The sequence below is a fragment of the Eleutherodactylus coqui genome, chromosome 7 (genome assembly GCF_035609145.1).
Source record: "Eleutherodactylus coqui strain aEleCoq1 chromosome 7, aEleCoq1.hap1, whole genome shotgun sequence".
Taxonomy (NCBI): Eukaryota; Metazoa; Chordata; class Amphibia; order Anura; family Eleutherodactylidae; genus Eleutherodactylus; species Eleutherodactylus coqui.
This window is the reverse complement of record NC_089843.1, coordinates 185,667,741-185,691,758: the sequence shown is the minus strand read 5'-3', so window position 1 is coordinate 185,691,758 and position 24,018 is coordinate 185,667,741. Positions and strand designations below refer to the sequence as shown.

Here is a 24,018-nt window from a genome sequence, read left to right as displayed (position 1 = left end):
TTACATAAGTATCAATCTTAAAATCCATAAATGTCCTCATGTGAATGAATAAAATTTTTTTAATAAAATTTCTCCAGGGTTTCATTTAATCCTATGGGATGTAGTGTGTTGAATTTGAATATATAAAACATTTCTTTTCTTATTAACCTAGAATGTTTGCCTGATGTAATTTGCTCCAGAGGGGTAATGGATAATCCTGAAGGGTCTGCATTGTGGTGAATTGAGAAGTGTTTAGAGACGCTATGTGATAAATATTGTCTTTTAATATTGTAACGATGTTGATTTAGTCTGCACCGTAATGTGTTTGAGGTGCGCCCTATGTAACGTAGGGAACAGGGACATTCGATAAGATAAATTATGTTTTCAGCATTACATGTTAAAAACTGTTTAATTTGGTAAGGTGGAGTAGTTGGACCTAAATCTACTGACTTTCTTTTATTACAGATGTTGTTGCAGCATTTGCAACCAGTTTTTCCGCACTTATAAGATCCTATAGTTTGAAAAAATATATTTTTAGTTAGTTTAGAGTTTATTGTTTGGGGACAGGAAGGTGCTAGAATGTTTCCGAAAGTTTTATTTTTACGATACGTCAGGTTCGGTTTTGATGGAATTTCTGACAATAAATGTGGGTCAGCTTTAAGTATGTTCCAATGTTTTGATATAATTTGTTTGAGTTCTTTATGTTTATTATTATATTTTGTAATGAAACGTAGAACTCCCTTTTCTTCTGATTGTGATTGTATTTTATTTTTCTTTCCCAATACACGTTCCTCATCCCTAGCTTTCTTATAGGAATCCTGGATAAGAGTTATTGGGTACTTCTTATCTCTAATTCTGTCGCATAGTAATTTCGCTTGTTTCTCAAAATTTACGTTAGAGGTACAATTGCGTCTAATCCTCTTAAGTTGTCCATACGGGACGTTCGTTTTCCATGTTTTATGGTGATTGCTCCGGAAATCCAACAGGCTGTTAGCGTCCACTTCCTTAAAGTGCGTCTGGGTCTCAATCTTACCCTCCTTGATACTGATGTCTAAATCTAAAAATGTAGCTTCAATTGGACTGAGGGATCCTGTAAATTTGAGATTCCAATTATTTGAGTTGAGTTGGGAGATAAAATAGTTTGCTTCATCTATTGTCCCGTCCCATATTAAAATTATATCGTCAATGAAGCGTCTATAAAAACGAATATGGGGATCTTGAATAGTTTCCTCGAACGCCCCCATGTATAGATTGGCAAAGCAAGGGGCACACTTCGTGCCCATTGCTGTGCCACGGGTCTGAATGTAATACTGTCTACCATGTTTAAAATAATTATTACGTAAAATAAATGATAGACCATCCAATAGAAATTGTTTTTGATTATTAGGTATAAGCTGATCCAGATGTAAAAAATGGGCAACCGCCTGTACACCTTCTTGGTGGGGGATATTAGAGTAGAGAGCACATACATCTAGGGTTACCCAGATGTATGTGGGTTGCCAACAGATGGAATCCAATAGAGTCAGAAGATGGGATGTGTCTTTCAAATAAGCTGGTAAATTTTGAACTATTCGTTGTAACTGATGATCAATATATTGTGACAGATGACTAGTGAGTGAACCAATACCAGAAATAATTGGTCTACCAGGCGGATTATTTAATGACTTGTGTATTTTTGGGAGAAAATAAAAATAAGCTGTTTCCGGGTGATGTGGAGAGAGAAAGAGTTTTTCGTCTTTAGAGATACATTGATTTTCAAATGCCTCATTAATCAAAACAAAAAGTTCACTTTTTAATTTGCATGTTGGGTCTCCAGGTAATTTATCGTAATAATCTAGGTCTCCCAAAATTCTTAGGGCCTCAGTGTCATAAAAGTCTCTATCCATTATCACAATTCCCCCCCCTTTGTCTGCTTGTTTAATTACAATTTTTGTGTTTTCTTTGAGTTTTTGGATAGTTCTCAATTGGAAAGGTTTTAAATTTCCATTCTTATTATTCTTAGTTTTGGTGGCAGTTAAACATCTAAAATCCTCCAAGACTTTATTATAAAATGTGGAGATGAAAGGGCCTTTGGAATCAACAGGGTAAAATGTACTGGGTAACTTTAAATTAGTCAATAGGGGTTGTATTGGTATTACAGATGTGTCTGTGATGTCACTATCAATTGTGGGTTCTTGGTTCAATCCAATTGATCTTGCTCCGTGTAATATATCCGTTCTATGATCCTTAATGTGATAATGTCTTTTAAGTGTTAATTTTCGAATAAAACAATTAAGATCTAAAAATAAATCAAATCAATAATCAATTAATCTGCACATATTATAAAAATAGCAGTAAAAGAATGTCATTACAATGGGGATATGATACCATATACAGTAATATATTTATTATTTGTAAGTTGCACTCAGTAGAGGGGAGTGACAGGGTAGACTGTTTCCTCCCTTCCCCCTCCCCTTCCTCCCCTCCCCTCAGTGTATGTTTGTTATAAATAGAGACCACTTGTCAATTGTTCCCTATGCTTGAAAAAGGCTTGAAAGAAGCCGAAACGCGTTGCAGCGCCAATTCACCTGTTTTTTATGTAATAAACCGACCTATGAGGAATACGCCTGCTCCATTGGAGTTTTCTGCTTTCTTGGATATTGGGGGTGCCAGGAGTCCAGGCACCCCATAACAAGTAAGATCCCTTTACATTGACACAGTTTGACAGAGCGCATGAAGTGAGTTTTTTCCTATTCTGATTATACAAATTCAAAAAGTAATGATCCCATTTGGGAACATTGGCAAGTAAGAGGTTAACTGTGCATTACAACCACTCACAGCACATAAATCTGCTCCATAGACTTTTGTTGAAGAAGAATTCCAAATGTAGCGATCTGATTAATCATAGCACCAACCTATTTCATGAAAGCATTGTACAGATAGTTTCATGTCCATTCTTGTCCTCCTCACTATCTAATTTCCCTCTCCTCTGCACAATTTTATGTCAAGCCATTTCAGTATGTATATGAAGTCTAGTAGAGAACTCATTTAAAGGGGCTATTGCATCAGAAACAACCCCTGCCAGAATGCAGCGCCTGGGCAATCAGCTAATTGCCCCAAGTCTTGTTCTCATTAAGCAGCTGATTTTGCCAGGAGAAACCTGTGTTCAGCCAGCAGGCATTTACCCTGCAAGGAAAATGTATTATGACTTGGCGGACGTTCATAAATGGACATCTATGTAATACAAGACAGCCAGAACAAGCAGAGTGACTCTATGTTCTTTAAGTTTCATTAAAGGTTCATTAAGGGGGCTTCCGAATAAGGGACCCTGCTCTAATGTTGTCCACATGCCTAATGGAGCATATGGACTATGGTTGTTCACATGGGACAACCCCATTAAAGGCATACAGAACATATAAACTTTACTCAACTGTCACCCAGATCCACGAATCCCAACAACACTGCTTACCGCTGGGCTATCGCACTGCCCATAATACAGATATTAATAGTAATGTATTATTTTTATTTTCCTATTCTAGGCTATAACTGTGAAGAACACAATAATCCTGCTGATTTCTTCCTGGATGTTATAAATGGAGACTCAACAGCTGTCGCCCTAAACACACTGGAAGATGTGGATTTAGGTATATGGAATGCAAATTATTCGCTATCTTGCTATATTTATGTATTGTCTGTAGAAATTCTATCCAAAATGATCACCTGCTCTGCAGTAATTTCCTGCTTTGAGATGACATTTTGTTCACATTATCATACCTGTGTAGTTGCAGTTGTAGAACAAAGAACAAAGTTTGACACCGTGTTAGCCAGTAGAGCAAAGTGTGATTGTTCTCAGTAAGAGAAACCAAGTCCTCTTGTAGATATGATACCTTTTAATCGCTAATAAAAATACATTATGTTACAGCAAGCTTTCAAACCTATTTGGGATTCTTCCTCAGGAAATCCTGAGGAAGAGTCCTAAGTAGGTTCAAAAGCTTACTTTAACATCGTCTCTTTTTTTTGTTAGGAATTAAAAAGTATCATATCTACAGGATTACTTCTTCCTGAGAAAGAATCCTAAGTAGGTTGGAAAGCTGCCTGTAGCATCATCTCTTTTTGTACTTGGTAAGAGAAACCAAGTAATCTTGTAGATATGATACCTATTTATGGCTAACAAAAAAACATTATATAGCAAGCTTTCAAACCTACATGTACAAGATCACTTTGTTCCTCTTACAGAGAACATTCACAGTTCTCATTCAGTGATACTTCTTCGAAGAGGAATGTTCTTTACTTTCCAGAATAAAGGAAATTAGTATTTTGTATTATAATAAATATATATTCTTTTATGCTTTTTGCATTCAGGAGAACCAAATGATGGTGGCAGTCAAACAGTTGTAGATAAACTGGCAGAAGATTTCTGCAATACTGGTTATTATAAAGAGACTAAAGCTGAGCTGGAGAAACTATCAGGCGGCAAAAAATTGAAGACCAATTTCTTTACCAGGCAAATCACATATAACACGTCAGTCTTCCATCAGATAAAATGGGTCTCCAAGAGGTCCTTTAAAAACCTTTTGGGTAATCCACAAGCGTCAATAGCCCAGGTACGTGTGGGGATATGTTGCATTATTTTCTCTTTTCACTCAACCACCAGTGAAAAATGTCTTGTAGCACCTAAAGGAGTTCCCACAAAGACACCATCTTTGGAGCCTCTAACCCTAAGTGATCAGCTGTTATTGTAAGGGCAGCCAATACCAAGCTGTGCAGGGGAAATATTACATTGCATGCTGGCTATTTGGATAGACAGTTGACCTTGTAATTTGGAGTGGTCTGAGTCTGCCAGAGCAGGAATTGCTCTGAAGGTGCTTTTGAATGGAACGATTATTGTTCAGATTCCCACGATCCAGCGATAATCTGAACAGCTATCATTTAGTGTAAAGGCATGCAGCGACTGAGTGACGAATGAGATGTCGTTCACGTCTCATTCGTCGTTCAGTTTCTGCATGCCAAAAACTGAACGTCGTATCGTTCCATGTAAAGAGGCAGGCCGTTATGAACAACTGACGGCATGCTGTGAATGGAGGCGGGTGGGCCAGAACGATCCCCCGACCTGTTACGCCACCATTCAGTGATCGATGTTTGTTTCTGTGTAAAAGCCCAGGCACGATTATTGCTGGGACCACCTTTCGGGTACCTGTTGCCCAACTGATCATCCCTTGTAAAACCACCCTTACATAGTTGTCCTCGCTCCTAAAGAGGAGGGTCCTGAGCAGCAGATCTTCCCCGCCATCATTGATGTATGCCCTAATAACACAAACTACAGCTCTCAATTGTCTCTAGTCTTGGTACAAGCTTATGATATCTCCCTATTGACTTAGTTAGACCCACTACATACATATACAGAGGTGTAACGTGAAGCTTTTGGGGCCTATTGCAAAAACTTTATTCATAGTACTGGTCTCCCTATATGGATAAGAGAGGCCTGATGGACCCCCTCAGGCTCCTGGGCCCGGGTGCAACCGCATCCCCAATAGTTATACCCCTGTACATATATAATGCTCTGCTAGAAAGAGGTGTGTGGATCTTGTTTCCTAAAAACTACTCTGAACAAGATCAACCTTGTGACCTGAATTAGCTGTCACAGATTTAGCATTAATTGTCCTGACTCTTTTTTTGCATTCTGTGCACTTCTCTGGCTCTTTAATGTCCCCGACACCTCATTAGTGCTGGATTTCCAACCCTTTCTATGCGTGGTACACAGTTCATTAAAACCATTTCACCTCATCCGACTTAAATTGGTTTTGATATGATCCTTGTTTTTCACCACAACTAGCTTAATGGCTAAGTAATCTGTGCCCCTTGATCTTTTTGGCGGCTTCTTAGTAATACAGTCCCCCTTATCCACAGCGATTATGGCATTAGGAGCTAATACATCTTTACAACTTCCACTTAAACGATCAGCCTGATACCAATAATTATAAATATTAAAATATTTTATCCACCTTTTGTAGAATAGAATTGGCAGAAAAGGTCAAAGCGTTTAATATAATCTCCTAATCTCCTTACTAGTTTCTCTGTATCATTGCCACTTGATCACATATAGACAATGCTTTGCTGTGAGCCACTTTTTTTTTCATTGCGAGTTTAAGCTTTTTGTAAGATTTCCACGATATTGTTTCCAAATACTGCATTATTTGAACTTCTTGTGTAGTGCTACAAGCCAAAAAAGCCTAGATTTGGCTTTAGTTTCCTGATTAGAGATGAGCGAACGTGCTCGGCCACGCCCCTTTTTCGCCCGAATACTGCGATTTCCGAGTACTTCCGTACTCGGGCGAAAAAATTCGGGGGGCGCCATGGGGGGTAGCAGTGGAGGTGGGGGGGAGAGGGAGAGAGAGAGGGCTCCCCCCTGTTCCCCGCTGCTACCCCCCGCACCGCCACGCCTCTCCCCGCCCCCCGGCGCCCCCCAAATCTTTTCACCCGAGTACTGAAGTACTCGAAAATAGCGGTACTCGGGTGCGTAAGTACTCGAAACGAGTACGTTCGCTCATCTCTATTCCTGATATATTATTAGTGGGCCAATAATGGGAATATTTTATATCAGTGGTTATAGAAAGAAAGTCGGGTTTATTGTCAAAGATTGATATTTTTATATACACAGGACAGTACAATTTTTAGTGTTGCATAAATCTGTCTCAGCAATGCTGAAAATGAGGAAGAAATGCTGGAAAAGTACATGAATAGGATATACAAACTAATTGTTTTTTTTTTTGCCTTCCTCTGGATCAACATTGGGGGGTAATGGACTGAACTAAATGGACATACGTCTTTTTTTGGTCTAACATACTATGTATATAACAAAAATACATGTCCCATATGTTCTAATCCTGAAAGCGTATAATGCACTTAATACTTTGATCCTTTGGAGAACATTTATGGGGTCCTAATAAGTAGGCACATATTTGGGGTTAATGGACAGAGGTTGCGAAAACCTCACATTCGTTTAAATGAGAGATGGTGGTTGTCGTCATTAAAAATAGAATGGCTTCACATATTTCTGTTTATAGTATATAACATCTTTTTGTGCTTTTTTTTTTAAATTGAAAACCTTAAATGTGAAAGTTTTCTGGAAAATAATTACTACCTCAATAGTTTCAAATTTTATTGAATCTATGTGTTTGGCTAATATGGAGCAATAAATGGCCGCATAAAGAATTACACTAAGTTGACAAATGTATTGGAAAACACATAGAAGGTGATGGAATTTCTATTTTTTTCTCACATTTTTCAACACTTATTGGACCGCCTTTGGCCTCAATGACTGCAGTAATCCTCCTAGGCTGCTTTCCAGCAAATTCCAAAACATGTGTGGAGAGATTTGCCTCTATTCTTCCAGGAGAGCTTTAGATACTGATGTAGGGGATGTTGGGTGTGCAAGGATACGGCATTGTACTTCGTTCCAGAGATGCTCGATAGGATTGAGATATGGACTTTGGGTTGGCCAATGAAGTTTGCAGACGTTCTGCTCCTCAAACCAAGCCTGAGTACTGAGTACTCTATGACATGGTGTTCGGTCATGTTGGTAGAGACACAGAGCTGTACCAAAATATTGTCACAGGGTAGGTAGTGCCACATTGTCTCGGATGGCATTGAAGGTGGACTTCAGTATAACCAATGGCCCTAGTCCTTCTCAGCAGAAACACCCCACACACTATAACAGAACTTCTTCCAAACTTCACTGCTGGACTGATGCAATCGTTTCTATACTGGGATATACCTATGTGATACTCTCCTGTATACCTAATGCTCGCACATCCAATTTGCATATTCCCTCTGCCTGACAGCACAGGATTGGTGAGGGCCTAATACTTTTGCCATCATGGTGAATATGGTAGAATGTACTCATAATGTGCATTGTTTATATAGTGTTATATAAGCGCTGCAGAATAAGTTGGCGCTATACAAATAAAGATTATTATTATATAGTGTTTCTTTGCCCTCACAGGTAATGGTTAGCCTTATTCTTGCTCTTATTGTTGGAGCCATCTTCTTTGGTGTGAAAGATGATGAGAACGGGATCCAAAACAGGTCAGTGCATGAGAGCAGTCATCAATAGAAATTGTTAAAAAAGTGCTTTCCAAAGCATCAGATATATATTTTTATATAATCTAAGAAAGGGAAACTTTTTAAGTTATACCTGTGCTTTCTTCAGAGTCGGGTCCTTGTTCTTCATAACCACAAACCAGTGTTTCAGCAGCGTATCCGCCATTGAGCTCTTCATTGTGGAGAAGAAAATCTTCACGTGAGTATCATTTTAAAGGGATGGCCATAGAATGATAGTGGTGCAAACGCTGGCTATATACCAAGGCCTCTCACCATCTACTGATAACAGCGTTATGTCAATAAACTTTTGCAAAACTTAAGTGGTAAATATTAGTGCTATTATTTCTTATCTCTCTCAGGGCATATGGATATCAGAAAGGGGGTCCCCTTCTTTGAACCAGAGCAGAGAGCTATTCACAGAGAATGGCTCTTATGAGCCATGCCCATACATTTATCAATATGTCAATGGCAAGAGTAGCATCTAAGCCACTAGAAGGGGAGGAGGGACCCCTTCCTTCACCACCATACTGGCCCCTACACAAAGTGATCGTGAGGTGGCCAGAGGTTGACATGACAGCCAGGGATCTAGCCCCGTGGTCTGCCATGTTAGTGTTCCTATTACACCCTGAATAGGATAGTGCGGACAGTACAATATATCTTCAATACAGAAGATCACATGGTCAAGTCCCCTCTTGAAACTTAAAAAAAAAAAATAAAAGCAAAATAAAATTTTTAAAAAGGTCTGAAGCATTGGAAAAAAACTTTTTCCTATTCATCATGTAAAAATTCTACACAATAACATAAACAAAATTTGGTAATTTGATAAAGTCCCCAAAAAATCACATTATTTATACCGCCCAGTGAACGTCATAATAGAAATACACAATACCAGAATTGTCACTTTTTAAAATTATTTATTTTTGTTATTGCCACCTCACATCCCAAACAATGGAATAGAAGTATTAACCCCTTGAGTGGCACGCCCGGAAATTTTCCGGGAGGAGCTCCACTGCTCATAGCGACATAGCCCGGAAGATTTCCGGGCTATGTATCACTATGGGAGCTGCAGAGCACAATGCCACAAGCTGTGACATTGTGCTCTGCCTGCACTGTCCCACAGAGAACAAATCAAGGGCTTTGAAAAACCAGCAGAAGATATTGCCGATATGCCAGCAATCTCCGAAGCAATGTCAGAAGCAAGCCGATGGTCTCTGTGGCAGGGAGAGCTTGGTGCTTGGCTGTGAGAGGACAGCTAGGTACTAGCTCTTACAGCAGAGATCAGAGAAAACCTCCGATCTCTGCTGTGTTAACCCTTTACATGCTGCAGTCTATGTGACTGCAGCATGTAAAGGGCTGTCACTGCAGCATGTAAAGGGCTGTCACCATCGGGCCCCCGGAATGTGATCAGGGGTCCTGATGGGTCCCTGTGGAAGTCCCCTAAAGGGACAAAAAAAAAAAAAAAAAGAAAAGCAAAAAAATTATAAAAACACTTGTCTCCCTTTTCTTTGTAAAAAATCAAAAATACAATCACACATGTGGTATCCATGCGTTGTAATGACCCAGAGAAGGAAGTTAATACATTATTTAAGCCCTTAATGACATGGCCCCTTTTTTTCTTTTTTCCCCATTTCTTTTTTTCCTCCCCCTGTTTAAAAAATCACAACTTGTCCCGCAAAAAACAAGCCCTCATATGGCCATGTCAATGGAAAAATGAAAAAGTTATGGCTCTTGAGACACAACTGCAAAATTAGTTGAAATTCAATGATTAGACCATTTTTAAAAACCTGCCCTGGTGGGCACGACAGGGTGGTAGGAAACCCGCCACTCAAGGGGTTAAAAGGTCTTATGCAATCCAGTGTGGTATAAATAGAAAACTACAGTTTGCCCTGCAAAAAGCAAGATCAATCAAGGGAAAAATTTTACATTTATGGGTCTCAAGATAAAATAAATATTTATATCTCGTTCGTGTTATTGAGGGACACAACTTGAAGATGGGTATACAGCAACTCCCGATTGGAGATGGACACTGAAGCTCCATTTATACGGGACTACTGTCAGGCAAACAATGTCCGATAATGCTGTTGCACAGGAGCGAGTATTGTTGGCTTGCAGCGGGGAGGCTGGAGGATACTTCTCGCTCTCTTCCAACCCTCTCCGTTCACTTAACACAGCGGCCGTTCAGTACTGAACAGCTGCTGTTTACACTGAACGATCATCGTCCATCGAATAGGCTGCATAAAATCCTGAACGATGATCGTTCAGTGTAAACAGCAGTACCGAATGGCTGCTGTGCTAAGTGAATGGAGAGGGGCAGGGGAGAGCCAGGAGAGAAATCTCCTCCTGCTGTCCTAGCCCCCCTGCTGAGCGAGCCAGCAATACTCGTTCCCGTGCAGCAACACGGGAGTGAGTACACACAGGGACGAGTGTATGGTATAGTTTGCCCAACAGTTGTCTTGTGTCCCACAGTCAAGCTGAATCCCCCAGTGACACGAACGGGAAAACTAGATTTTTTTGTACTCACCGTAAAATCTCTTTCTCGTTTCATTAACTGAGGGGATAGCACCCACCTGATAAGGGTCCTTTTTCTTTTTTGTTCCTCCAGTGGGCAGGGGTTTCTCTTTGTTGTCACACATGCGCCATCCTAAGGTGGTTTATGCCCTACTAGGGCACTTCTACAGCTTGCGTACAAAACTGATTAGTGGAGTGCCTGCAGGGGGTATATAGCAAGTGGAAGGAGCCAACTCGTTTTCTACTTGGTGTTCATCTGCTAATCGGCAGTTGCTGTATAGCTATGGTCAAGCTGTGTCCCCCAATGAATGAAATGAGAGAGAGATTTTACAGTGAGTACAAAAAATTTAGGTCTTAACAAAGTTTTTTTCATTTTTAAAAGTTGTGAAACATAACCAAAAGTCTATAAATTTGGTATGCCGTATTGACTCGCAGAATAAAGTTATATAATTTATTTTTATGGTGAAATTCCTTTTTTTTCATCATTGATCACAAAAAAAAAAGAAATCGGATGGGTACTACCAAAATGAAGCGTGCGGGGTGCACAATAGACTAATAAGAGAAACGCAGACCTGAAAACGAGTAGTGCATCTTCCAAAATGTACAAAAACTACTTCAATCTTTATTACATTACTATTAGAACAAAAGCGCGCAAATAACAGAGATTAAAATCACTTAGAGCGAACGACCAATCTAACTAAAACCTCACAATGACCACAAGCACGCCGCTGGAAAATTTAAGTTACAGCTGTTCGAAGGCAGGGATAAAAAAATGAAGGTGCTGCATGCAAAAAATAAGTCTGAGCCTCAGAAGGGGTTTGTCCCATCTATAAATCCTCTGTACATGCATCCTATAGGGCAGTGGTTCCCAAACTTTTTCAGCCATGGAGCCCTTTTTGAAGCATTTTTACCTCTATCGTTATAAAAAGGACAGGGCCATTAAAAAAAATAAATAAATAAATAAATTAAAAAAAGGAGGAAACCTGTAGCACTGGATGGGCTATTAATATACATTATATTAAAAATTAACATGCTCTGGAGTTAAATCCCGCACCACATGTCAATATCCGCATGGGTTTTGTGTAGATCTTTTCCATAGTAATAGTAGTAATAGCATCTCTTAAAGTGGCTCCAGTAGTTATAGTGACCCCTATATTGGCCCCAGTAGTAATAGCATCCCCTATATTGGCCCCAGTAGTAATAGCATCCCCTATATTGGCCCCAGTGGTAATAGCGTCCCCTATATTGGCCCCAGTAGTAATAGCGTCCCCTATTGCAGCCCCAGTAGTAATAGTGACCCCTATTGCAGCCCCAGTAGTAAAAGTCCCTCCCACAGTGTCTTCAGTAGTAATGGTGACCCCAACAATAGCTCGAGTAGTAATAGCATCTCCTAGATTGGCCCCAGAAGTAATAGTGACCCCCACAGTAGCCCTAGTAGTAAGGGACCCCCCCCCACACACACACACAGTAGCCCCCAGTAGTAATAATGACCCCCCACAGTAGCCCCTGTAGTAATAGTCACCCTCACAGTGGCCTCAGTAGTAATAGTGACCCTCACAGTGGCCTCAGTAGTAATAGTGACCCTCACAGTGGCCTCAGTAGTAATAGTGACCCTCACAGTGGTCTCCTTAGTAATAGTGACCCTTACAGTGGCCTCAGTAGTAATAGTGACCCCCCCCCCCCCCCACAGTGGCCTCAGTAGTAATATTAACCCTACAGTAGCCCCAGCAGTAATATTAACCCTACATTAGCCCAAGTAATATTAACCCCCTCAGTAATATTAACCCCACAGAAGCCCCAGTAATAATAGCCCCCCCCCCAACCCATATACATATTTCCTCCTTGTAGTCAGCGCCGCTCCTTTTCTTCTTAGCACTTATCCCCGTTGCACACTGACGTGTGCGAGCCTGGAACGTTTCTTCCCTTCTCCTCCCCTGCGGAACTAAGGAGGAGAGGTCAGGGAAGGAGGATCGCGAGTGCAGACACTGACGTCAGACTGTGCAAAGGGATCAGCGCCGCTAGCAGTGCCACTGCACGATTACCGAACGGGAAGCCGCGGCACCCTGGCCGGTAATCATTACCGTGGTGAGCAGCCATTGGCCACCATGGACCTAGACCCTTGGTCGGAGCCCCTGACTATTGCTCGCTGAGCCCCAAGGACTCCGCTGAGCACAGTTTGGGAAACACTGCTATAGGGAATATGTATGTTCTATATAAGCTGGTGCTGAGAGCAGCTGACACATTGACAATGCATAATTTGTATTCCTGCAGACATGAGTACATCAGCGGGTACTACAGACTGTCCGCATACTTCTTCTCCAAACTGATTGCAGACCTGATTCCCATGAGAACAATTCCAAGCATTATCTTCACATGTGTTATCTATTTCATGATCGGTAAGTGGATTACAAAACGGAAAACAAAATACTTTGTCATAAGCTATTCAGCAGCTATCGGCAGAGAAAGTGGCTGGCGCTGTAGGGGGAATGGAGCGTTACATAGCACCCACTGGTACTACTTGGTCATCTGCATAATGCGCACACAGTCTGGACCCCGGAGATGAGCTTTGGATCCCCTTTGTATCAGTCTCAAAGCAGAAAGAGGTCCTAAATGATCTTAAGGTTAAAGTTGGTTTTTAAAGGTGTGTTTAGATGTAAAGATTATCATTCAGAAAAAATTGTTTGAGCACGCGAAAGTTAATGATAATCCTTTGGTTTAAACGCGAGCCAACGATGAACGAGAGTCATTCACTTTTCGTTGATCATTCAGTTTCAGCTAACATAAAAATCATTGTTTGCTTGTTCACTTATCATTGCGTTTAAACGTTCCCCGCTCAGCAGTTCAGATGTCACTCGCTCATTCAAACTAGAATCAGCTCATCTAAAAGGGCCAATAATGTGACAGCTGGGTCATTTAGGCCAGGTCTCTCTTCCTCTGAGGACACAAAAAAAGATAGGATGTAAACTACCTATTTGATCCTCATGTCCACGGCACACGCAGATTTTTCATGCGGATATCCGCGGCGGATTCACTTAAGGCCGAATGCCCATGGACAGATTTTTGCTGCGGAATTCGCGGCCAGACGCCCAACACGAATTCTGCAGCAATGTCCATCCATAGACATGCTAGGTTTAAAGATTCTCCCCTGCTCACGAGAGGAAATCAACTGCAATTTTCTGCTCGCGGGGAAAAATCGCAGCATGTTCTATTCTGTGCGGAAAATCACACGGACGGCTTCCATTGCAGTCAATGGAAGATTTCCATCCCACAATACATCTGCAGTGAGCACTGCAGAAGTATCACGGGAATCCGCGTCACAGCCTAGCACCGGCGTGTCATATGCTGCACTGCGCATGTGCGCCGGCCGAGACACTTGCGGTGAATCCGGCCAGGTGAGTATGGGTCTCTAGGGGGAGCCGAGTCTGATTCCACTGTGAGACTTTGCAGTCAGAATCGGACCCGGCCATAGGCAGGAGGTCTAAAAGGATTTTTTATTGCTTGCGGGAGATTGTGGATTACAGATTATCCGTACTGAAAAAATCTGCAACTCCACCTCCCTAATTGATGTTAACCTTCAAATCCGAATCCGCAAATGTATTTAAATGTATTTGCGGATGTACTGCGGATCCTAAGCTCCCATAGAGATGAATGGAGCCACATCCGCGCATGAGACTTTGGGTGCATGCTCCTTTTCTTTTTTTTTTTTTTGCACAACCGAAATATGCAGGAAAAATGCACACATGTACACGAACCCATTAAAATCAATGGGTTCTATTCTATGCATATTGCGCACGCAAATTTTGGATGCACAGATATGTTAAGGGGCCCTTATTTGAGGCTATTCCAGATAAATCTAGCTGCTAACACTGTGCTGTTGGCTGTCAATGAAAGTACAAACTTTGAAGTTACAGATGTGTTTGTAAGGTGCTGCTGAGTATGTTGGCGCTATAGAACTAAAGGTTATTATTCTAGTCTTTTTACATTGTAGGATTTAAGCCGACTGCAGGGAATTTCTTCACCATGATGTTCACCTTGATGATGATTTCCTACACGGCCACCTCCATGGCTTTAGCTATAGCCGCTGGTCAGGATGTAGTGGCTGTCGCCAATCTTCTCATGACCATATGCTTCGTCTTTATGATTGTGAGTATAGCGCATGACATCCAGTGTTTTGCTTCTGGAGAACATGTGTTGTGTAGCATAAACAGTATATCGCATTGAAGTGATATGGAAATATGATTAAGTTATTACATTGTGAACCGACAGCACACAGACACTTAGCAAAATGACTATATGTGAACAGGGCAAAAGTTTCCACTTACGGTCACTTGGCGCAACTTATTACAATTTAGTTTAGGAATAGGCAAGATGGAACAATACCTCTGTAGCACCACCTATTGGAAAGCAGCATTCCTGCAAGTCAATATCATACTTTTTAGATCAACCTTATAACAATGACTGGGGATTGTAAACTAAGCCAGAAAACCATACACAGACAGATGTTTTGGGGTTTTCGACCCTCATCAGTGTGCAGAAGGTTTCTGCCTTGGCTTACAATTCCCAGTCATTGTTACAAGGCTTGTTAAAAGGCCTGACATTGAATCGCAGGAATGCTACCTTGCAATATGTGGTGCTACAGACGTATTGTTCCATTGTCCCTATTTGCATATTTTCCAGAGGAGCATAGAAGAGCTTTAAAAGTCTCCTCACACACCTTCTAGGTGCTCTCCCTAAGGAGAAAGATACTCTTCTTGTCCCACTTTACTTTGAGCACACCAACACCCATTCGGCACTCTCAGCATGACTATATGCAGCTGTAACCATAGGATATCAAACACTCTTTCCAGTAAAAATGGTGCTTTATTCAAATGCATACATAAAAACAGATAGTTTGTATGTAATAAATATATAATATTATGATAGAATTCAGTAGAGCTACCACTAAGTACTATAACAGTAAAATCGGTTTGCTTTGTAGATCTTTTCTGGTTTGCTGGTGAACGTAACCTCCATCATGGATTGGCTGGCTTGGCTCAAGTACTTTAGCATTCCTCGATATGGTCTGACTGTAAGTCATGTCTTTTATTTCTTGCCTCACCCTTTATTATTTGCTTCTACCCTGCTGTAATAAAATGCGTTTCCAGAACAGGTCTAATACAGAAAGTAGTATATTCAAAAAAGTAGTACTGTGGGATACAAGATTCTCAGTGAAATCCAGGCGAACATTCTGAGCTCCTATTTTAGTGTCCTGTTTTTTTATTTTACCAATTTCTTCATTATGTGTAAGATGCAATTTTTTTTTGTCTAAACTAAATCCACAAATGTTTTTAGGGTCCTTGGATGTTTGTCTGCAGGATGCTTGGCTTATAATGTTCCTCTGAACTTCCCAGTTTACAGTAGCTTATATTGAATTGATCTGTTCAAAAAGTTTTCATGTTACTTGGATGGTGAATGACACAAAAATACTGCACACAAACAATGATGGAATTGCTTATCTTTTTTCCATCGGCTCAAAAGATAATGAAAGTAAAATCTATAATTTATATGTGCCCAAAAATGGCTTTGTTAAAAAAAAACAAAAAAACTTTTCCAGCAAAAAAACAAAACCCACGTACACATAAATTGATGGTGGTTTAAAAGTACAGGGTGATCATAATTAAAGTATCCCTATTCAGAGCTGTCTAGAGAAACATACTGGGTGCAATTGAACCAAGCTTTGTGAAAAAAAAAATTAGTTCTAAATCTCACCACTAGGGGTCAATGTGGCACTGTGAGAGGAGTCATTGTCGGACAGATTGTACTGTACTATGGTTGTTACTCTGCCAGAACAGGATTTTCTCGTAAAATTGTTTTACCAGAACGCCAATAATACTACAAGAGCGCTAAGTGAATTTCTGCAAATTTAGCAAATGCAGAAAGGCCCAAAACACCAAGTGCACTGAGAAGTTGGTGGCGAATTTCAAAACTACATTTTAGTGCGATGCAACAGAGAGAAAGGCTCCAAAGGGAAATATGGGCTGCAAAACCCACAAATTTTTTGACTCGCAATGTCGCCTGCTACAAAACCTCGCAAATGTGAAGGAACCCATAGGAAAGCATGGGCTTCACATAGCTGCGATTTATAGCGCTGTCGCAACGCGAAAAGTTCTTGTGACCTTGCCGTCTGTGTGAAAGAGGCTTTAACACCTTCCCGCTGCAGCGCGTAAGTTTACGTCCTGGCAGCAGGGTACTTCCCGCAACAGGATGTAAACTTACGTCCTGGGGATAGCGCGGGATCACATATGATCCCGCAGCAGGAGCTGGCTGTCAGACACAGCCGGCATCCCGCTGCAAAAGCGGACTCACTCTGTGTCTCCGGCCGGCTCTCGCGATAACATCGCGAGAGCCCGGCCTGTCACCATGGTAACAGGACGCCAGACACTGGCGTCCTGTATTGCCTATGATCGCTGTATAAGCGATAAGGCATGGCAGAGCAGTAGCTCTGCCATGCCTTATGACAGCGATCATCAGGGCAGTGGTTAAAGTCCCCCAGGGGGACACAAATGTTGTAAAAAAAAAACAAAGATGAAAAAAATGAATAAAAAAAAATGTAAAAAAAGTTTAAAAACCATTTTTTAATGCTTTTTCTCAGATTAGCATAAAAAAGGTTAAAAAAAATAAAACCCCACATATTTGGTATTGTCGTGTCCGTAACGACGTGTACAATAAGTTGCACATGCTTTTGACTGTGCACGGAAAAAAAACGCCAAAAAAACCCTAAAAAACTGTGGCAAAATGCAAATTTTTAGCATTTTGCCTCACTAAAAACGCAATAAGTGATCAGAAAAGCCGTATGTACCCCAAAATAAAAACTACAGCTTGTCTCGCAAAAAATAACTCCTCACAGAGCGCCGTGCATCAAAAAATAAAAAAGTTACAGGACTTTGAATGCAGCAATTTAGAATAGAAAAAAGATTTCCAAAAAAAAGGGTTTTTATTGCAGAAAAGTGGGAAAACCTAAAAAAATGTAATTTTGGTATCGTAACCGTACCGGTCCGCAGAAAAAATGGAATGTCTCATTTATGCTGCATGATTAACGCTGTAAAAAAAAAAATATATATATATGGCAGAATTGATGCGTTTTCTCTCCCTGCTATCATAAAAAAAAAGTTTTACAATATAGTCTATGTACCCAAAAGTGGCACCGATAAAAACTACAGTTCGCCATGCAAAAAACAAGCCCTCATACGGCCACGTCGACGGAAAAATAAAAAAGTTATGGCTTTTGATAAACGGAGAAGAAAATCCGCCAAAATTGTTGCGTCCTTAAGCCCAAAATAGGCCATGTCATTAAGGGGTTAAAGAGTAAATAATATCTTTATTACAAATTTTTTTTCAAAAAAGACATTCAAATAAATTACAAAACGACAGACATACAGTACCGGCACCAAGCACACCACGGAGTTCACTTCATTAAATGGGGTTAATTGAACTACCTGTGTCCATTGATACGATTGTATCCTTGGAAGTGTGTTGCTGCTTTTTGGTATGTAGACTATTGGTTTAATCACTGCTAGCAGACAACACATAGATGCCATGTGGGGATTACTTGGGTCTGTCTGTGGGCAGCACGTCTAGTCCCCAGCGGCAGTGTACTAATCTATATTCTATACACTTTGCCATCCTTTTGAGCTGGTTCCCTGGAATGTATGTGGTGCCTTTTACTTGCATGCGACAAGCATATTTCTGATGTATTTATACTAATACTGAATACTGCTATCTTACATGCATGGGATGGGATTATTCCTGTGGCCAGGCAATGTGGGTGTGGAGCTCGCATGGATCAGTCTGTTGTCGGCATAATCTGGCATGGCTGTGATTGGGTTTATCGAGCACTGGGTCTGATTGGCTGAGCCTCACAGTGCTCAGCCATTCAGAGGCAGCACTTTCAGGAGGCGGGGATTTTTCACACTCCAGCAAGAAGAGATGATGAAGAACAGTACCGGGGCTAAGCTGCAGCGGAGCCGGACAGCACTTCTAAGGTGATTTTTTTGTTTTTTCGGGGTAGGGCCTACATTTCAGGCCCCCCTGATAGTCCTGGTGAGTGGCGCTACAAAATTGCGGTATTGTGGTGAAATAATGCAGCAATATCACTGCAATTTTCTCGCGGTAATGTCGTGTTGCTCGTGTGAAAGAGGCCTTATAGAATGCAGATACGTAAAACTTTTGTTGAAAAAAATTAGGCATGAATTGTGTTCTTATTGAGTAAAAATAATTTAAAAACTGTTCAAATCTGGTATTGTCATACCCATACCAGCCTAAAATTTCTCTCCCCCAACTCTCCAAAACAAAGTTAATCAGTAAGTTTATATGTACTCAAATGGTGCCACTTGAAAGTACAACTCATTCCACAAAAAAAACAAGCCTTCATCGAACCAGGTTGAGGGAAAAAATAAAAGTTGTGGCTTTGAATGTAGTGACACACGAATTAAAAAATTCCTCCATCCTTAATGCCAAAATAGGTTTCATCATGAAAGGGTTAAACTTTTTTTTTTTGGAAGTTCCATAACTTTAGCTGGTTGCACTGTGTTCTCCATACTGCCATCTGGTGGTTCAACTGATGTAATGATTTAGTGAATGTTGGAGTCCGATCCATGATTCTATTCAGAGCAGATTTCATTCAAGGTCAAATCTAGTATTGCTACCACAGCATGCAACACTGGCCATGCACAAATAACTGTTTCTTAGTGGATCCTGAGGATTTTGGTGTAAAGTTTATGTATTAAAGGAATGCATTTGAGGCTTCTTTTCCATTTTTGTTCATCTCCTGCTCCTTCCTCCTCCAGGCTCTGCAAGCAAATGAATTCCCAGGAGAATTTTTCTGCAGGAATATTACGGTGGGCAAGTGCTCTGCGAACAGCTCCAGTCTGCTGTAAGTGCAGAACTTTCTATATGTTTGTACTGTATACAGCTTCAAAACCACGACAATGTAGGTCACGCAGCGATATAGTGTAGTAAATTTAAAGGGATTTATCCGAGAACAGAGCTTTGTTTTTAAGACAGCAGACCTAGTCTCCCACCTCCATCACAACAGCTCCTGCGCATCACTTTTGCACGCTGCTGATATCACAACACCAGGGTCATATGTCTGCCGCAGCCAATCACTGGCTCATTTTGACTGCAGTGACCACATGACCTAATGTCATGACATCTTTGCAGCTAGGTGTACACCATGTTCGAGAAGCTTTGGGGAAGGGGAGTGTGTCTTGGGCTATCCCAGCAGTCCTATTGAGGGTGCGGGCAGACGAGCGCATAAACGGCACGTTTTTGCGACCAAACGTATATACGTGACCATCTGAGGCAATGGTTTCGAATGTATTCGTTCACATGGGTGATTTTACGGCGCGTAAAAACGGAAATTCGAAAAAAAACGGAACATATGCGACCGAAATACGCGCCAACGCATATTCGATCGCCGAAAAGACCGTTTGCAAAGTAGGAACAAACGAAAATACGCTTTCCAGCTCTGGTCGTGATCGGTGAAAAACGATCGCTCGGGCGATTATACGTTGCGCTCGTGCGAACGTAAATACGCCTACGCTCGTCTGCCCGCACCCTGAAGTGAATAGAGTGGTGTGCAGCCATCACTGCCATATACTTTGGGACAAACAGTGTCTAAATGCTCTGCATAACAGGTAAAACCGGTCGTGATCCAACCCCCTAAGCGAGCACTTGTGTGGCGATTGTAGTACACTCAGTTAGTATTTCATACTTGGAGCCTGGGGATTTAAGCTACAGAGAACCCCACTTCCATCAGTTCTACATGTTTATCTGTTCTCTTTGTTTTTTTTGTTGTTTTTTTTAAGTACCACTGGAGAAGACTATCTTCACAATCAAGGAATTGACTACAGCAGCTGGGGCTTGTGGCAGAACCACCTGGCATTGGCTATAATGACCCTGATATTCCTCACGATTGCCTACCTGAAGTTGAAATTCATGAAGAAGCTCACATAAGTTAAATAACAGCAGTTAAACTTGTCAGTAATCCTGCCTGTCTATATGTACATATAGTGTGTTGTATAAGCTGAATCACTAAGTGACCTCTGTAATATCCGGACCACAGTTTAGGCTCGGTGGTAGAATATTGATAGTGTATGCCCTCCCCATCTTACGGGAGACATCACGAGAACCGTGAATGTATTCTAAGGGCATGTATTTAGGAATATAGAAGCCAAAACCGCCATTGAAATGTTTGAATATTAAGCCTTGCCACAATGGTTTACAGTTTCAGGAGGGGATATGGTAGGGGTGGTTTCACACCTGCGCTGGGTTCAGGAAACAAGAAACGGGAATCGCTGCAGCTGAACGGCTCAGTCATATGATGGAACTGAATGGATCCCATTGCCTATAATGGGGTTGTTCAGTTTCCGTCCAGTTGCCTGGCTTTTGGACAGAAGCAAAAAGCTTTGCCTGCTGCGCCTTTTCTACCGGTATTTTCAGCTGAACCTGCGAGGGAACCACCGACCAGAGCGAACAATGCAAATGTGAAACCGGCCTAATCTAGTTTATGTTCCACGTTCTTCTTTTACAGTTCTGTAAAGTAAACTTGTATTATTTATGACTAATGCCCACAATATATTTTATTGGTTTTAATTTTAGTAACCTTCTATTATTAAGTTTGTGATTAAACGAGTTTTGTAATTTTTTTTTTGCTGTAAATGAAGAGTGAACGTTAAAGTTTTTTGTGAAATGCTCTGCAGTGTTTGCACATAAACAAGTTGTTGTTTTGAGGATGAAAAACATAAGTGTTTCTTTTTAGAGTTACAGAAGAACTGACTTGTGGGTTTCAAAAATAAAATGTTTTTCCTCGAATGTACAACATTTTAAAGCTTTCTTCTTACCTTGTATAGGCTTACTGGGTTGGGAAAGGTAGAGCCACACACCTTTTCCTTACAGCTCTGCCAGCGACATTCCAGGTGCTGTTCTATGATGCCAGTTTGCATTACGGAGATATTTTCTGTAATATTGCATCAGACAGAACATGTCCCACTTTTCCTAAGTTTAATTAAAGCAAAGTCAAATGGTGGAGTACGGCTCTGTAAATGTCTGTACTTGTGTTAGGGGGATTTCACATCTGCGTTGGAACCTCCAGTTAGAGATTCCATCGCAGATCCAACTGAAAATCATCTTTCGCCCATTTAAATGAATTTTAAGCGATAATCGTTGCGTGTAAATGGGCTTTTACTTATTAAGGTCACTATTCATGAGCCAAAACCAGGAGTCAAAGATAAATGGAGGAAAAGTATAGTGGAGAGATTTGTACCTCTTGTGCTTATGGCTTACAAATACTGATCCTGAATACAAAACAATGAAGTAGACCTTATAAGATGGGCGGAGAAACAGCCAATGAGCATCAAGATTCAGGATTCCTTCTTTTTTACTTATGATATAGTTTGAAGAAATCTTGAGTGGGTGTCCGATAATGTGCAGCCCTCCCATTATTGTAGGGTTTTGTTCTTCTTGTAGCCACTGACACAAAACAGAAGACATGATTTCCAAAAAAGAGAATATTTATTGTAAAGTGTGTGTGGTATAACATACCTTACCAGTAGGTTCTACAGCATAAAATGTGTGTACAAGCTTACACTACACAACTCCCTCAACAGAATGTCATCAGTGTGATGTTCTGTTGTATATACGAGGGAATTCATCTGGATATGGGTTGCAAAGTAACTTTAAAACATTAACTTTTTTTTCTTGAACTCTTTTTTCCAGCAACTTGCTTGTTCCTATGAGAAATCTGTACATAGTGTCTAAGCAAGTGGTACAGACTACCCTGTCTGTGTACAACAGAGCCAGCCACATTCCAGAGACAGGGGTGGGCACAGCCACCAGAAAGGCAAATTGAGATGGAGGATACACAACTGCTCTTCTACATTCAGTGATCTGCTGAAGGCAGAGCAGCCGGCTCCACTGTACAAACAGTATAGTCCATGCACTGCTTGCTTAGATGGATTTCCCATAGCGACAGTCTGATGCCGACAAGTCCTGTTGGAAGAATGTAACAAAAGATAATACCAAGTTACTTAGTATCACAATTAAAGCCCCCCAAAATCCCCTAAAAAAATGAGTACACTCTGTGCCATTGACAATAGTGATTTTACAACATGAGCAGTGAAGGGCATACAAGCATCTGCTATGGGCATAGTGAAAAGAGAGGATCTATATTGGATCATTTTATTTTATGGATATTGTGAACCTCCGAGGGATTTACAAAGAGTAGGAACAGGACCAATGGTTCTTCAAGAAAGGATGAAGAGCTGTTTGTATGTTTTGAACTTACATTAGAAGTTAGTTGCCCCTTTAAGCAGAACACTTTCATATGAAAAAAACCACACTTTGTCTAACACTGCATTTTAGCAAGTACTATGAGAAATATGTATATACCTAGCTATGGTGTGTTTAAAAAAAATTCTAGAGTGAAATATGTCTACTTCTCACACTTGAGCATAATAGCAAAACTTACACGGATATCCATGAAACTTTAAGCACTTCAAGATGAAGTTTGTTTATAAAAATAAAATGGTAACAACGTGTTACAGAAATATTTCTAAGGTTTTAATCTGCGGTGATGGCAACGAGATATTTTCTTTCAGCTCATCGATAACTGTTCTAATATGGCCAGGTACTTGATCAGCCTGCAGTACTAAACCTCCATCTGCTGGTAAATGCATGGCTGGTGTATTCATTGATCACTGGTTAATAGTTTATATACACTGTAGCCTGGGGAGCAAAAACTCTGGCAGGTACATTCCTTGTAGTATATACAAAGAATGTACCTGATCAATTACCATCCCGAGTACCTTGTGGTGATTGTGCGCTTGGCTGTACCACCTAAATAAATTACGCCGGTCCGGCTAAGTTCTCTAGTTGTTGGCCTGAACATAAATCTCTGCTTTGTTGCTTTATATCTAGCTGTTGGCAGGATTGATGGCCACTACCCCTCCTCCCTCAAGGCCCTCTGCAGACTGTGAAGAGGGAGGCCGTGAGCTCCTGGAGCGTGTCTGGCCACTGGTTCCACTGGGAGTCCCCAAGCGGTGGCTCATTTGTGAAGCGGTGTCATCCGACTCCCATCTCTCCAATTCTTCTCTCACCAGGCGCTCCATTTGTTCTCGATGCATTTCATTATCACGACCGAGTCTTTCATCCTGGATGCCAAAGACACAAGAACATCAAAACAAAAAAAAACACAAACAGGTAATGGTGCATCATACGGGTAGCATCAAGTCAGACGCATGAGCGATATTGTATTATTTTGATGAAATCTTAACTTATTAGCCTAGAAAAGGAGAAAAAAAAGGTCAGAACAGAGGTATAGGGAAGAGTCTTGTGCCATTGTCAAAGTCTGCAAGTATCAGAGCATTAACAATACCATCATCAGCCATATGAAAGCCTCAAGAAAAAAAAGACTGC

The 24,018-nt window shown here is 40.9% G+C and overlaps 2 protein-coding genes across 6 annotated transcripts in view; one reads left to right on the top strand and one right to left on the bottom strand.

The window, feature by feature from the left end:
• The window catches only part of ABCG2 (ATP binding cassette subfamily G member 2 (JR blood group)), a 143,720-nt gene extending 122,296 nt beyond the window's left edge, over positions 1-21,424 (top strand). For all 4 annotated transcript variants that reach the window (XM_066574097.1, XM_066574098.1, XM_066574100.1 and 1 more), the window contains 9 exons: positions 3,498-3,602; positions 4,321-4,562; positions 7,961-8,043; positions 8,168-8,257; positions 12,838-12,962; positions 14,555-14,709; positions 15,545-15,634; positions 19,392-19,477; positions 20,412-21,424. In XM_066574097.1, the coding sequence (XP_066430194.1) occupies positions 3,498-3,602; positions 4,321-4,562; positions 7,961-8,043; positions 8,168-8,257; positions 12,838-12,962; positions 14,555-14,709; positions 15,545-15,634; positions 19,392-19,477; positions 20,412-20,559 (1,124 nt within the window). In that variant the 3' untranslated portion in view covers positions 20,560-21,424. The remainder of the gene's footprint in view (positions 1-3,497; positions 3,603-4,320; positions 4,563-7,960; positions 8,044-8,167; positions 8,258-12,837; positions 12,963-14,554; positions 14,710-15,544; positions 15,635-19,391; positions 19,478-20,411) is intronic.
• Positions 21,425-22,097: 673 nt separating this feature from the next.
• PKD2 (polycystin 2, transient receptor potential cation channel) overlaps positions 22,098-24,018 on the bottom strand; it is a 36,768-nt gene continuing 34,847 nt past the window's right edge. For both annotated transcript variants that reach the window (XM_066574095.1, XM_066574096.1), the window contains exon 15: positions 22,098-23,753. In XM_066574095.1, coding sequence (XP_066430192.1) covers positions 23,517-23,753 — 237 coding nt within the window. In that variant the 3' untranslated portion in view covers positions 22,098-23,516. The remainder of the gene's footprint in view (positions 23,754-24,018) is intronic.